The sequence below is a fragment of the Scomber japonicus genome, chromosome 18, assembly GCF_027409825.1.
Source record: "Scomber japonicus isolate fScoJap1 chromosome 18, fScoJap1.pri, whole genome shotgun sequence".
Lineage (NCBI taxonomy): Eukaryota > Metazoa > Chordata > Actinopteri > Scombriformes > Scombridae > Scomber > Scomber japonicus.
Genome location: NC_070595.1, coordinates 18,205,190 through 18,218,456, shown reverse-complemented (window position 1 = coordinate 18,218,456; position 13,267 = coordinate 18,205,190). Strand labels below are relative to the sequence as shown.

Here is a 13,267-nt window from a genome sequence, read left to right as displayed (position 1 = left end):
CTACTCTCTGAGTTCAGATTCTCCCTGGACCTTCTCTCCCTGTGATAAGACCGTGGTCAGTTCTCCCAAGTGGCTCTGTAGCCCAGTCTAGACATGGGCTCTTCCTGGTAGTGGACCCCCCAGGTGTGTTTATGGACTATTGTTCTGAGGCTGATGTGTGGCACGTAGGGCTGACCTGACTCTGAGCTCCATTCAGGACTCAATGAGGAAGCTGCTAATGTAATATCCAGCAGCTGAGGGTTGATTTCACTGCTCTCTTCGTCTGGAGTCTGATTGTGGAGTTGCCTTGTGTATCTCCAGGGAGTCATAAAGTGTGTTGCATCAGGAAAACTTTAATGTTTTTCAATGTCAATGCTAATTATAGGAATGCGGTACACAGGAGATTCCAATTAGGATTTGATGAAAATCTGGTTTGAGATGATGATTATATTTAAACGTTTCCTCCATTTCATTTTACAAGGTTATAGCTAAGAATGCACGTGTTCACACCGGACAATAACCACACTTGTACACATTTCTGTAGATTAGTCATACCATAATTGTTATGGGAATCACACACTCCAACCCACAAATTAAGATGCTCTATCTTTATCTGTCTTAATCAAATCAAGTCTTAATGATAGAAACTGACCTGAGTCTCACTGAATCTCTCTCTCTTTATGTGTCAACAGGCTAAGGGGCGGAGGGATGGTCTCTCTTCAGCCGGTGACAACCCTCGGCCGCCGATGGCGGCCAGGCCGGGAAGGGAGGGAGGCGGCATGGGCTGGAAGGGTCCCCGGACGCTGGTTCTCCATAAGAACTCCCAGGGTTTTGGTTTCACACTACGCCACTTCATTGTTTATCCTCCAGAGTCCGCCCTGCACACCAACCTCAAGGTGAGACTTATAGGTGTCTACAGGCCCTTCAAACTTTCAACATCGTCTTAAATCAAGTTGAAAGGTATTACATTTGTACAGTTTTATAGACATATCTAGTGATTTTCTTTCTTTTAATCTAGTTTTAAGGGTAATTAAGTCATTTCTTCAACTCCCAGGTTGATTTTTATAGCACACATGGTCTCCATTTCATCTTAGCTGGCATTTGAAAGGGTTTTAGAAAGCCTTATGTTTAACTTGGCGAACCAAGGACAGAGCCAATTGGAGCTCAGAGATAAAGCCAATCATACTGCAGCTGAGGGTCAATGAGGTTGAGCTGAGCAAAATGAACACAGACAAAAGGAGAAACCAAGCCTAGCTGATTAGGATTGAGCCAAGCAAGCTTGTTAAAGGGGTTATTAACAGTGGGTGTTTTGTTGTCAAAATTGAGACACCAGTGACGACAAACAAATTTTATGTTTGGTAGCATATAATCAGCATGAGTGGACCTGATGCACATCCTGTAACCTGCCAGACAAACCAGTTTGAAACCTGTTACTCCTTCTGATTGTTTTCCTCATCCTGAGCCCTGTTTTCAGTCTTGGTGAATTCAGGATTGTTCTGGTGTTTTGGAATGAGCCTCTGTATGAGTGAGTGGTTATTTAGCTCTTTGAGGTGTGGGGGCAAACGTCTCCAGATGTGAAATTGAGGGATATGGAGAATGGGGTGGGGTGAGCCAGCTGAAACAAGGCTTCCATTATTATTCTACCACCCCACCATCCAGCAGCTGCAGATAGGAACACAGATTCAATGAGATCTGTTGTCTTAGCCTGGTACCACTCATGGCAGCCAGGCTGTACCAGGCCAGCCAAGACAATAGTCCCACTGCTGACCTTTGGCCCTGGTTCCGTCCTTGTCTCCTCTGCCTCAAGGGTCACATGGTGTATTGGGACAATTGGAGCCACAGAGCCACCCGTTCATATCTAAAGAGACTTCATGGAAGTTTCCCAAATTACCCTCATAGTGTCCAATTATCAGAGGCCAACCGGGTGCATGACCCAACTGGAAACTCATTTCATGGTGTCTGCAGTTTCTGAAAGTCTTCAAGTGTCTTCAATCATACAATTTAAAGAAAAGATGATGGAGAAGGAAATCAGACATTGCACATGCAGTTCGAGGCAACTGAGACCCTTTATTACTGAATAGGGAATGCATAAGGATGAAAGAAATTGAAAAGAGTGGTTAGTTGATTGAAAGAAAATTTATCTGCAACTATTTTTGTTATCAGTATTTTATATAATTGTTCTCTATTTTAGATAATAAGAATTATTAAGAATTATTTAGATGATTTTAGGACTAGTATGTTGAATTAAGTGGCACCTAGTGGTGAGGTTGCACATCTCCAGAGCCAGTGTTTGGTTTGTCCGTTCTGCGCTACTGTAGAGACATGATGGTGCAACATGGTGGATTTTTATGGAAGAGGACCCGCTCCCTCTGTAGATATAAAGGACTTGTTCTAAGGTAATGAAAACACAGAAATTCTTTTTTTCAGGTGATTATACATTAATGAAGACATACTTATGAATAATGTATCATTTATGCCAATAGATCTCCTAATCTTGCACACTGGTCCGTTAAATGTGAGAATTTGCTTCCTTTTTTGTTCTTACATTATAGTCAATTGAATATGTTTGGGTGTTAAACTGTTTATTGGACTGTACTGATGTATTAAAGGCCAAAAGAATGGAGAAAACAATTGGCAAATTCATTGATAATGAAAGTAATTGTTTGTTGCAGCTCTAAAATTGATTGCACGTGTATGTCTGCTTAGCCTGCAACACAACTAAATTACTCAATGAACTGATGAATATTACACTGCTGACATCAAATTGTTTTCGTCTGCATGTGAGACATGCAGAGTCCATTTTCTTTTGAATGAAAACAGACACAGTCAGAAGAGAGAAGTGTTGCATTGGCTATTTACAATGAATCGCAACAGAAGGCTTTGTATAATACTATATGTATATTCCATTTTAAGTTTTCTCTTTAAAATATGGTTATTTCTCTGTGAACTGCATGGCAAATCATACAAACCCATATTATTATTTATATTCTTCTGTTTCTTCCATGGTGCAAAATTGGTGTAAAACATTCAAGAAATATATGATAACGTCTTGTATTTAATTAGATAAAACACTCTCTATTGTCATATTTCCATTATCATACAGTTCCTTAATTATTTTTATACCAGTTTCGGGTATCTGCAGAAATAAGAAATAAGGGGAAGGATATTAGCTGCTTCAGTTTGCGCAGGTGTATGCCTGTTTACAGTGCTTGACCCACATCACATATCTTGTCACCACTACTGTCTCCTCCTTGGTCCCGGATGTGATCAGACTGGGGCTGGTCCACTGTTGAGTGTCCCCAGTGCAGAGCTCTATTCTGGGGTCGGCAGCTATCCTTTCTCTGCCTCTAAACCCCCCACCATTGTCTACAGAGCCAGGAATGAGCCCACTCAGCGCAGCATAAAGCCAGGCAGCAGTCAGCCCACCATGCCCCTAACCCCAAACTGTCCACTCAGCTTAGTACACGCGCTTGTGTGTGTGTGTGTGTGTGTGTGTGTGTGTGTGTGTGTGTGTGTGTGTGTGTGTGTGTGTGTGTGTGTGTGTGTGTGTGTGTGTGTGTGTGTGTGTGTGTGTGGAGATGATCAAACAAACTGCAGCTATCAAATCTCACCACCGCCATCCTCACTGCAGACAGCTGTGTGTGTTTGCTTCACTGTATTTCACATGACGTCATTAGTACCTGCAGGCTGTCTAACCTGAAACTCAGTCTCTTTGTTGTAGCTGCACTCCAACATTAAAGCTCATAAACACAAACAGCGCAATCTCGGGAGATGTCAGGGAAGTCTCTGGCATTTTGATGTATTTTGTAAACACTTCCTCTATCGCTGCAGTTTAAAACGACATAGAGAATACTTGGAACACATCCTGTGATCTGCAAAGGATAGAGATTTAGATATGAAGTCCTCCCTATCCAACACATCATCCACCACCAACACACATCTGATGTTTAGCTAAGGAAACATGCAGGGGATTTTTCTTTTAATGTGAGATGTAATCATGGTCACATCTACTCAGTCTTGTGACTCGTCATGTCAGATTTGAGACTTGGGCCAAGTTTTGCTCTGCTTGGCTTGACCGCTTCAGTTTAAACTGTTTTGGGTGGTATCTAAACCTGTAACTTTCTTTGCTTGTTCCAAAGCTGTAAGGTAAAAATCCCCAGGGCAGTTCCACATATAAAAAAGCGGGGTAATTTGTGCCCTACATGAGATAAACCTGAATCAGCATCCTGTAATAAATCAGCGATGGAGTGTTTCAGCTTGAATTTGTGCAGTAATTATATCCCTTTCTTTCATTTTCAGGATGAGGAGAATGGTAATGGAAAGGGTAAGTTATTTCTGTCTTTCCCTTTCTCTTTTGCTGTCATCAGGCAATGATTAAAAGTACAGTTGGATGTTGATGATGTAATGGAGCAAGACCTCCTGTATTCCCTCCTGTCACCTCTGCTCTGCAGCCTCTCTGTGCCCCCTACAGGACACTATGCAGAACTGCATCCAAAGTCAAACTTCACATAGATGATAGATACTGATTTGTTAACTAGCCTTGACACACATATTAACCAAGAAAAATCATACACTCAACTGTTCAAAGGGAAAATATGTTGTTTTTCAACACAAGGAGCAACTTAAAGGTTTATTTCTATGAGGAAAAGTTTATGCGTTTTTTACATTTTTGGAATTCTTCAGGTTCATTTTGACTGAACTTTGCCTGTTTTTGTTTTGTCTCTGATCCTCTAGGGTATCAGAAAGGTCGACTGGAGCCTATGGACACCATATTTGTAAAGAATGTGAGAGAAAAGGGTCCGGCCCACCAAGCGGGCTTGTGCACAGGTAACGAGAACATATGCTGTAGAGACATGAACATACTGATTTGCATTGGAAATCTGTTGGGGAGAGCACCAGTCACATGATGCTGCAGACACAAGCAGATGCACAGGGATATGAAACGAGCAAGGGGAGGGGGGTTAGCGGTTTTCGATTTGCAACGTCTCTGTTTATTATATAAGGCAGAATACCAGTATGACAAGTCAATTTGTGAATTAAATCGAAATGTGACAGAGCTATTGAGGTTTTCATGTTGCGTCTTGCAGCCTGAGCAGGGCACCAATCCTCTCCCAGCAGCCCTGATAACCCAACTAGTACTCCATGCATGGTTTAATACAAGCTGTCACATCCAGAAAGTCACATGCAAACACCCATTCTGAGCACTTTGTATGTGTTTCAGCCTGCATAAAGCCAATGTGCAAACAAACTTTGAGTACATAGTTATTTAATGTCTTTCCTGGGGCCTCAGTTCATAAAACGCTAAGCTGTGGTGAGCTTCCTGCATGCAAATTACGTATAACTTATCTTATATTTGATGAAATCACAAAACAAATTAGAGAGAACATTTGTTTTAGAGTCAGTCATCTTTGCTGGATTTAAGACAATAATCCTTGATTTTCATTATTATGATGAAACTGTCAGATTAAATTGAAATAAATTTTATCTGACACCATGTCTCATACAGATAATAAACATAATGTTGTGCCTTTATGTTTTTGGTTTTATTGACCCACTTTAAGACACACTTTAAGAGATTATTTAAATAATTGACCAAAAAAAATCTGTAATAATTTTGATAATCAATTCATTATTTCAGCAATTTTTCAAGCGAGAATGCCAAATATTTCAAGGTTCCAGCTTCCCAAATGTGACAATTTGTTGTCTTTTATTGTCATATTTTACAGTAAATGTAATATTCCTAACATTTTAGTCTCTCTTTCAGACAAAACAAGACAATTTAAAATATTAAAGTCCCAACATAATTTATTAATTATTTGATTAAATAAACACATTAATTGATCATAAAATAATTGTTAGTTGTAGCCCAAATTCTGCCTTAATGCTTCTTAACACAAGCCTTGTTCTGTCAAGGAAATCTGTCTCTACTTAGTGTCTCTTTTGTCCAGCTTGGGGGTTTGCACCTGCTCACGAGGTCAGAGATCAACATATGGACCAGGACATTGTCATATGTGCTGGATGTAGTAATAATCTCTGTATGTTTTTTCAGGGGATCGGTTGGTGAAAGTGAACGGAGAAAGTGTTTTAGGAAAGACGTACTCCCAGGTGATCGCCCTCATTCAAAACAGGTAAGACCTCCTGCCTGTCAGCACTTTGGGCCTTTGGTGTGTTGATTTACCAAACGGTGTGTTTGTTCTTTCTCTGCATGCTGAGCACGTACATGACATACACGCAGTAACTTTAAAAAAAGAGTAGCCTTAAGCAGTGCACATGTGCTACGTGTTCACAAAAGCAGATACTTGGATGCTTTAGAGGGGGAATTAGGTGCTGACAAAAGTGACATGACCCACACATGCTCGACAGATACGTGTCTGAACATAAGAAAGTGTTTGATCTTGTTCACCTGTTGTTTTTCTCTGCAAATTCTTTGATTAGATTCTTAAATCACCAGATAAAATAATAGTTTTCATTCATATAAACCAGCGTAGTTACTGAGAAAATTCCTCAGGGAGGTCAGAGGTCAAGCACAAATACAGAACAACTGGCCTTTAGCTGGCCTGTTTTGGGAATCACCGATCTGACTTTTTCTCAAACCTGTATCACATACTGTGTGGAATTAATTTGGCTTATTTTCATGTAAGATAACATGAGGCAAGGGATTTCTGTGATCAATTTAAATTACAGCAGAAACACTACTTTTTATGATGACATTGATAATTAAACTGAACCGGTTGCACCTGGGCAGATACTCATTCCACTTAATAAAGTCAATATTGGCTCCTGTTCCAATGCAACGTCCGCTGCTGGTGTACTTTTCGACAGGACTGAAGCTTTTTATAATTAGTTTAGGATTAATTATGTTATATCAAGCAAAAGGCAAAGATTTTGAATGTGAACACTTTGTGGTGGGATATAGAATTTTTCTCCGCTTCTAATCAGTTTTTCACATCTATCTCTTGTTTATCTCCATTCCTCCTGTCCTCCCCTCCTCTTCTTCTCCCTCTTCATCTCCCTCTGTATGTCTTCTTGCAGTGAGAGTGTGCTGGAGCTCTCCATTATGCCAAAAGATGAAGATGTGCTTCAGTTGGTAAGTGTGAGTATGGGATTTTTTACACACCTTATCCCCCCAAAAAACACCAAACACCACTCATGAATTGCACACACTATTTAAGGACATTGCAGGAAATGGTATTTTCTTTTTGCAAAGTTCAACCATGATTCACCCCGTCATTGTCAAGGAATGTAGAAATTTAGTAAGTTAGAATGGCTGCAGAATGACTCAGAGGCTCTCTGCTCTGTATTTAGATTACAACACGCATTTATTAAAAACCGTCTTGACTGTTGAAGTTTACGCTCACACCCATGTACTGTACAACACATTTTTGTCGCTCCACAGGTTGCTCCATGTTTGCTCACATGATCAGACATGCATCATCCCTGGCCCCTCCCATTAACATGGAGCAACATGTCAACATACAACATCAAATCACCCGATTTAAACAATCCCTTTCACACATACAGAAACATCAGTGCTACTGCTAAAACTGCCTGAAACTAGGTTCAAAATTCAAATAAAGTGCATGTCTTAACACTACAAACCCACTCCTATGTCCTCACACTCCTCCCCTCACTGCTACGCCTGTATCTACTGCATTCCTAGCATGACATCACCAGTGCTGCGCCTCCTTCCACACTCCCACAGGGTGGAGTAAGACAGAGAATGAGAGGGAGGAGAGAGGGACTTTGGAAGGATCCGAGAGAGGAGAAAACAAGAGGATCAACAGATAGAAAACTCAAAAGACAGAAAACGCAAAAGATTGAATATATCTGAAAGAAGGAGGGCGTAAGATCAGAAGAACGGCAGGTTTTAGCAGCAGGAGTGCCGTGGCAGGAGTGTTGGTGAGGAGAAATCTCCTGTCTTGTCCTCTGCTTGTCCTCCTCTCTGGTGTCTGTTTGTGGTGACTACAAGTTTAACACGCAGACTGAGGAAAAGGTTTTGGATTCTGGTTGTCGGCCTAAATTGATTAAGTAAATCTTGAAAAATGAGTCATGTTGTTTTTGCTTTTCTCGGTAATGTTAGTGGCAAAAAGATTGTTAGCAAGAGTGTTTTTTCTGCTCCTGGTGTTATTTAGTTGAGTGAAAGTTGTCAGTGATGCTTTAAATGTGACAGTGTGGCTAACTGATAAAGTAATCAGTTCATTTTATGCTTGTTATTTGCAATGGATAGTCTCAAAGCAGCACAAAGTGTATATATAAATATCCTGTATGTGTGTACACAACATTGGTAGGGACATGTGTATTTGCAGCTGGCTGCGGTGTAGTTTCTGGCGTTTGCTGAAGGTAGTTCATGCAGTTTGCTAGCTAGCATGTGTTTGTGTTGAGAGCTGAGGCCCTGGGGACAAACTGTGGCAAAGTGGTTGAGCTGAGAGACCATTCCACTTTCAGGATTGTTGTGTAATGTACACCAGCATGAAGCTGTCTTACAGAGTTGAGGCTGTGATCTGTGTTTTTGTCGAACTTGAGCATATTTTGATTTAAAGTCCGCACTCCTCACAAACACTCACCTGTTCAAGCTTTCTTTCTGTCATGTCATGTCTCACTTCCCTCCCTTTTTTCCCTCCTCTTCCAGGCATACTCCCAGGATGCCTACCTGACTGGCAACGAACCCTTCTCAGGGGGAGCTGAGAATCTCCCGCCGCCACCTCCCCTCTGTTACCCTCGTACCAAGACTACGTCCCCCGCTGGAGCCCCTCCGTCTGCCCCCATGGGCCAGAACCAGCTGGATAACTGGAGTCGCTGGGCAGGTTCTTCAAGCCCCTCTTCACCCTTGGACAACCGCTCTGCAGTGGGCAGCCCCGCCAGCTGGCAGGAGGGGCGAGCAGGAGAGCCAGGCGGTGTGGGTCACAGCAGCCCCGCCCACCGCACAGAGGAGATCCAGTACGGTATGACCAGCCAGCAGCCTCAGGGCCAGACCAGGGGGCGCTCCTACTCTTCCTCTTCCTCGTCAGGAGGCCCTTTGTCCAGCCCGCTGCAAGTCCACTACCCCAACCACCATGCTGCCAGCTCCTCACAGGCCCAGCCACGCAAGTCCAGCTCAGCCTGGACTAGTCCCCCACTGCCCCAGCTCAGCCACGGCCGCACTGAGCGCTGCCAGCAGGCCCTCTCTGACTGGTACTACAGCCAGCTGCCCGAGCGCTCAGGACGCAGCATGCAGACCCGCCACCGCAGCTACTCTCAGGACCGGCTCAGCGAGACAAGGAGGCAGCAGCAGCGTACAGGTGGCTGGCCACACAGCGCCTCCCAGGACACCCTTCTATTACTACAGCAGTCAGGACCGGGGCCCCAAGGAGACCCCTACTGGTCATATGGAGACTGGGAGGGGGGTCCAGGTCGGGGCCAACCTGCTTCTAACTATACCCGAACTCGCTCTGAAAACCTGCTGGCTCAGTATGATCGCCACGGCCGCTCATTAGAGATGCTGGACCGAGCAGCAGCTGGACTGGTCTCGCCTCGGTTTGAGAGGCCCTCGTGGCACCAGGCTCCCCAGCCACCCCCCAGGACTGACACCTATTCAAGGCAGGGGAGCCATTACGGTGCCGCGCAAGCTCCTCCGATGTCCCGACACACACAGTCACACTCTAAACACCATCCCCAGACTCACTCCCAGGCCCACTCGCAGTCCCACACCCAGGCCCACTCCCAGCCCCAGCAGTCCGCCCCTCAGAGCAGGCGGCTTCCTCCTGGGCAAAGTATGGACGACCAGCCGGTGGGCTACCGCAGCTACAGTCCCTCATTTTACCGTAAGACGGGCCGAATCATGCAGCAGGCGCACTCATTCAGGGACCCTTCGTATTCTGGCCCCCACTTGAACTGGAACCCAGCACCTAAAACCAGCCCACCAGAGGGAACCCCAGCACCTCTCACCACCTCCACCGCGTCCCCGCTGGCCTCCACCTCACCCGAATCCCAGGACAGAGCGTACAGGCCCACAAACCACGAGAGGGAACGGGGGTCAGTGGAGGGGCAGACAGAGGTGGTGGCACAGACCCAGGAAGTGGTAATGAGACAGAAACCCCCCACCGGGCGGAGGAACGCCCATGGCATGCGTCATCCCCACTATGCGCTGCCCATGGACGGGCTAGAACCCTCATTATTTTCCCCAGATCCCCAGGACTCAGCCCCCGGTCCCGGCTCGTCAGGAGACAGAGCCCCACGTAAACCAAACGGCAACCTCGCCCCCCTCCCCATAGAGGATGATTCCCTGGCCTCCATCCCCTATATAGGTAAGCAGGGAGCCTCATCCTCTCCTCCTCCTCTTCTTCTACGCCATACTCTCCTCACAAAACCTCCAACTGACCTTTTTGATTTCACCGCTTTCATTCATTTTTCATTCGTTCATCGAGTGTTTATTGAATGTTAGAGAAAGCTTAACTGAGAGGAAATGCAAAGCTATAATTCAGACGAAATTATGAGTTTGGGGAATGTGTGTGTATGTGTGTGTGTGTGTGTCCTTAATTTCCTTCTTGTCTGTCCATTTGGGCTTCAGGCACTTCTAAGATAAAGTTTCCATTCTCTCATTGAGATTCTGCTGATGTATGTGTGTTTGTCTGTGAATGTTTGTGTTGGGTAATACGGGCACTTCCCACAGTCTTACATGCAGTATTAGTAGTTTGATTGAATCATATCTGAAAGAGTTTCACTAATCCTGCTGCCTGTCTTCGATCTTTAAGGTCACCTCACCATGCTGAGGAAATGAGGTGGCGTCTTACCTCCTGAATGTTTGTGTTTGTCTGCAGCAGACTGATAGAGCTTGACCATAATTCCCGTAGTATGTCGGCCTCTCGTTATTTGCAGTTTCACATCAGTAGAGTCTGTTTTTTTTTCTTTCAGCATTTAGGTTTATCAGTTTGGAAAAGCTGAAAGTAGTCAGCGGTTTATTAGTATCACAAAAAGGGTTTATTGAAGTATTTTAAATTGATGAAGAAGTTGTGTGATCCCACATAACTGGAAATCCACTTTATAAATTACTGGCATGACTTGGCATGCTTGCCTGACAAACTGTGCTCTTTTATTACTATTCATAACAGTTGAGTTCAGTTTGGACATTATGAAATTTCGCCTGTAAAATATTTCCACGAAAATAAAAGAAAGATTTTATCCATTTTTTTGTTGAACAAGAAGATGGTAAAGCGCTTAATTTGCATGCATGCTGTGCAGTGCTGCGTCTATGTGAGATTGTTCGTATGAATATGTACAGTTATGGCTTCATATGAGGTTGTCAGTGAGATGAACTGTGATCATGTCCCGACTTGCTCCCTGTTCTGAAAAGACTCAAAGACAGGGGGGCTCCACAGGGTTCAAATGCTGCTTGTATCACTTGACGTGGGCAGTAACCTTTAAGTCAAACCGTAGGCAAGCGGAGTTAGTCAGTCATACGAGCTCTGCCTCCATCATCTCTTGCAGCCTGAGGAAAACAACCGCTGCTTACCCTAATGCCAGATAGATTCAAATCAGCTGACTTGGTTGGAAGCTTTGGCCCAACTTGGAATGACCGTCGATATTTGAGCCAAGCCACGCTTGGCCAGAGAAAGTCATTTAAAGAGAGAAAATCCAATGGATCAGCAAACTAGCAGGCTTCTCTCTCTGCTTCTCTCCCTGTCTGTCAGAGCACATTCTTGCCTCGTACCTTCACCTGAATTACACAAAACCAGGCAGAGCTGCAGGCCGGGACACGTTTAATGGCCATAAGCTAAAACTAGGCTAGTTTCTCCCCGTAGACATGGAACTCGCTTTTCTCTTCTCTTTCTCTGTTCACCTTTTTATCTCTCTGACAGAGAAGCTGATACGATCTGGGTCTGTTTGGGAACATGCGATTTAAGAGGCGCTTGTTGTTCTTTTTTGTCTGCAAAGCACGGATGTCAGTGAGGTAGAGAGCAAAGGAGCACAAAGGCAGGCTGTGTCTCTTACAGCTAAAATGTTTTCATGATGTCTTCTGTAGCGATATCAAACACTCACTTTATTTTTTCTTTATGTCTTCTTTAAAAAGCGATCAAGTATTTAGTGTTTTTCAATTTTGTTATCTCTTATAAAGTGAATAAAACAGGACGAGGCAAGTCAACAGATCCAGTATTTCACTCGGAACCCACTTAGAGTCTTTCAACATGAGTCTAAGCTGTAAATTACCAGGAGGTTTTTGTGGCGCTTCTTGTGGGGAACAGTAGGGGCCCATACACTCAGCTCCCGCCCTCAATGCTGCTATTGTGCTACTCTGGAAGATGAAGGGGTTTGTGTGTCTGTGTGGGTGTGTGGGGGTTCAGTCTATTACTGTCTTTACAAGCTGGAGCACACAAGAGACCAGGACCAAGACCTTCTGTGCTGGCCTGTGTCCCACTTAAAAAAAAAAAAAGCCTTCCTGTCCCCTCAGTCTTGTCTTACAGGCACCAGAATCCTGTTTCTCTCTCTTTTTTTCTCTCTCTTCTTTCTAAAATCCTTGTTTGTGTCTCTCTGTTTAACTTAGTCCACTTGAAGATGTGTCTGTGTTACATCAAGCGTAGAAAACTGTCAAGCGAATTACCGAAAGTTGGCACTGAATGCTTCGTTGGATTCATTCATTCAGTGACGTTTCCTTATTCATTTTTACTAAGTTCTTGTATAGCTGTGCTACATTTTACATTTGAGAAGCATGAAAGTTGAAGTTTAAAAGATGTTCATTCACACTGTTCAAATGAAGGTTTCTCTATACAGAAAGCTGTTTTATGTAATCCACTAAGATATGAAGACATTTTAAAAGCTTCATTTGAAAACTTCTCTAAAAGCATAAAAATCCTCAAAACTTAATTGATTTGAGTATCTTATTTTTTAGCTCTGCATCTATCTCTTATCTATGAATCTATGATATACAGTACAGTGGATAGTAACAGTGTGCTGTAGGCAGTATGTTGCTCCCCTCTGCTGGTCCGTCTCAGAGCTCACTTCTATGGCTGCCTTTTAATGACGGCCTTTGTTAAACCCACAGGCCGGCTATTTCTGGGCCGCGCTGTAAACAGGCAGATTCTTCATCCCAGATCGGGAATGTTTTCCGCCTTATGTCGGGCACTAGTATGCCCAAGAGTGAAGAATAGAACAACAGGGGTGGTAGATGGAGGAGAGCCAAAAGAAACTGAGACAAAAAGAAAATGTAAAGAAGGTGAGAAAAGGGGGGCGGGGAGTGATTAATGAAGGAAACGATGCAGAAGTAGAGAAGGAGTGAAACAAAATGAGAAACCCAAAGCAAGAATTTTCTAAAATG

General features: G+C 43.8%; 1 protein-coding gene across 7 annotated transcripts in view; it reads left to right on the top strand.

Annotated features, from left to right (window-relative positions):
• arhgap23a (Rho GTPase activating protein 23a) overlaps positions 1-13,267 on the top strand; it is a 69,654-nt gene that overhangs the window by 41,600 nt on the left and 14,787 nt on the right. For 6 of the 7 annotated variants that reach the window (XM_053338066.1, XM_053338068.1, XM_053338067.1 and 3 more), the window contains exons 2-7: positions 672-875; positions 4,279-4,303; positions 4,714-4,806; positions 6,029-6,107; positions 7,012-7,072; positions 8,609-10,262. In XM_053338066.1, coding sequence (XP_053194041.1) covers positions 672-875; positions 4,279-4,303; positions 4,714-4,806; positions 6,029-6,107; positions 7,012-7,072; positions 8,609-10,262 — 2,116 coding nt within the window. The remainder of the gene's footprint in view (positions 1-671; positions 876-4,278; positions 4,304-4,713; positions 4,807-6,028; positions 6,108-7,011; positions 7,073-8,608; positions 10,263-13,267) is intronic. The other variant, XM_053338063.1, reaches the window with a different exon arrangement.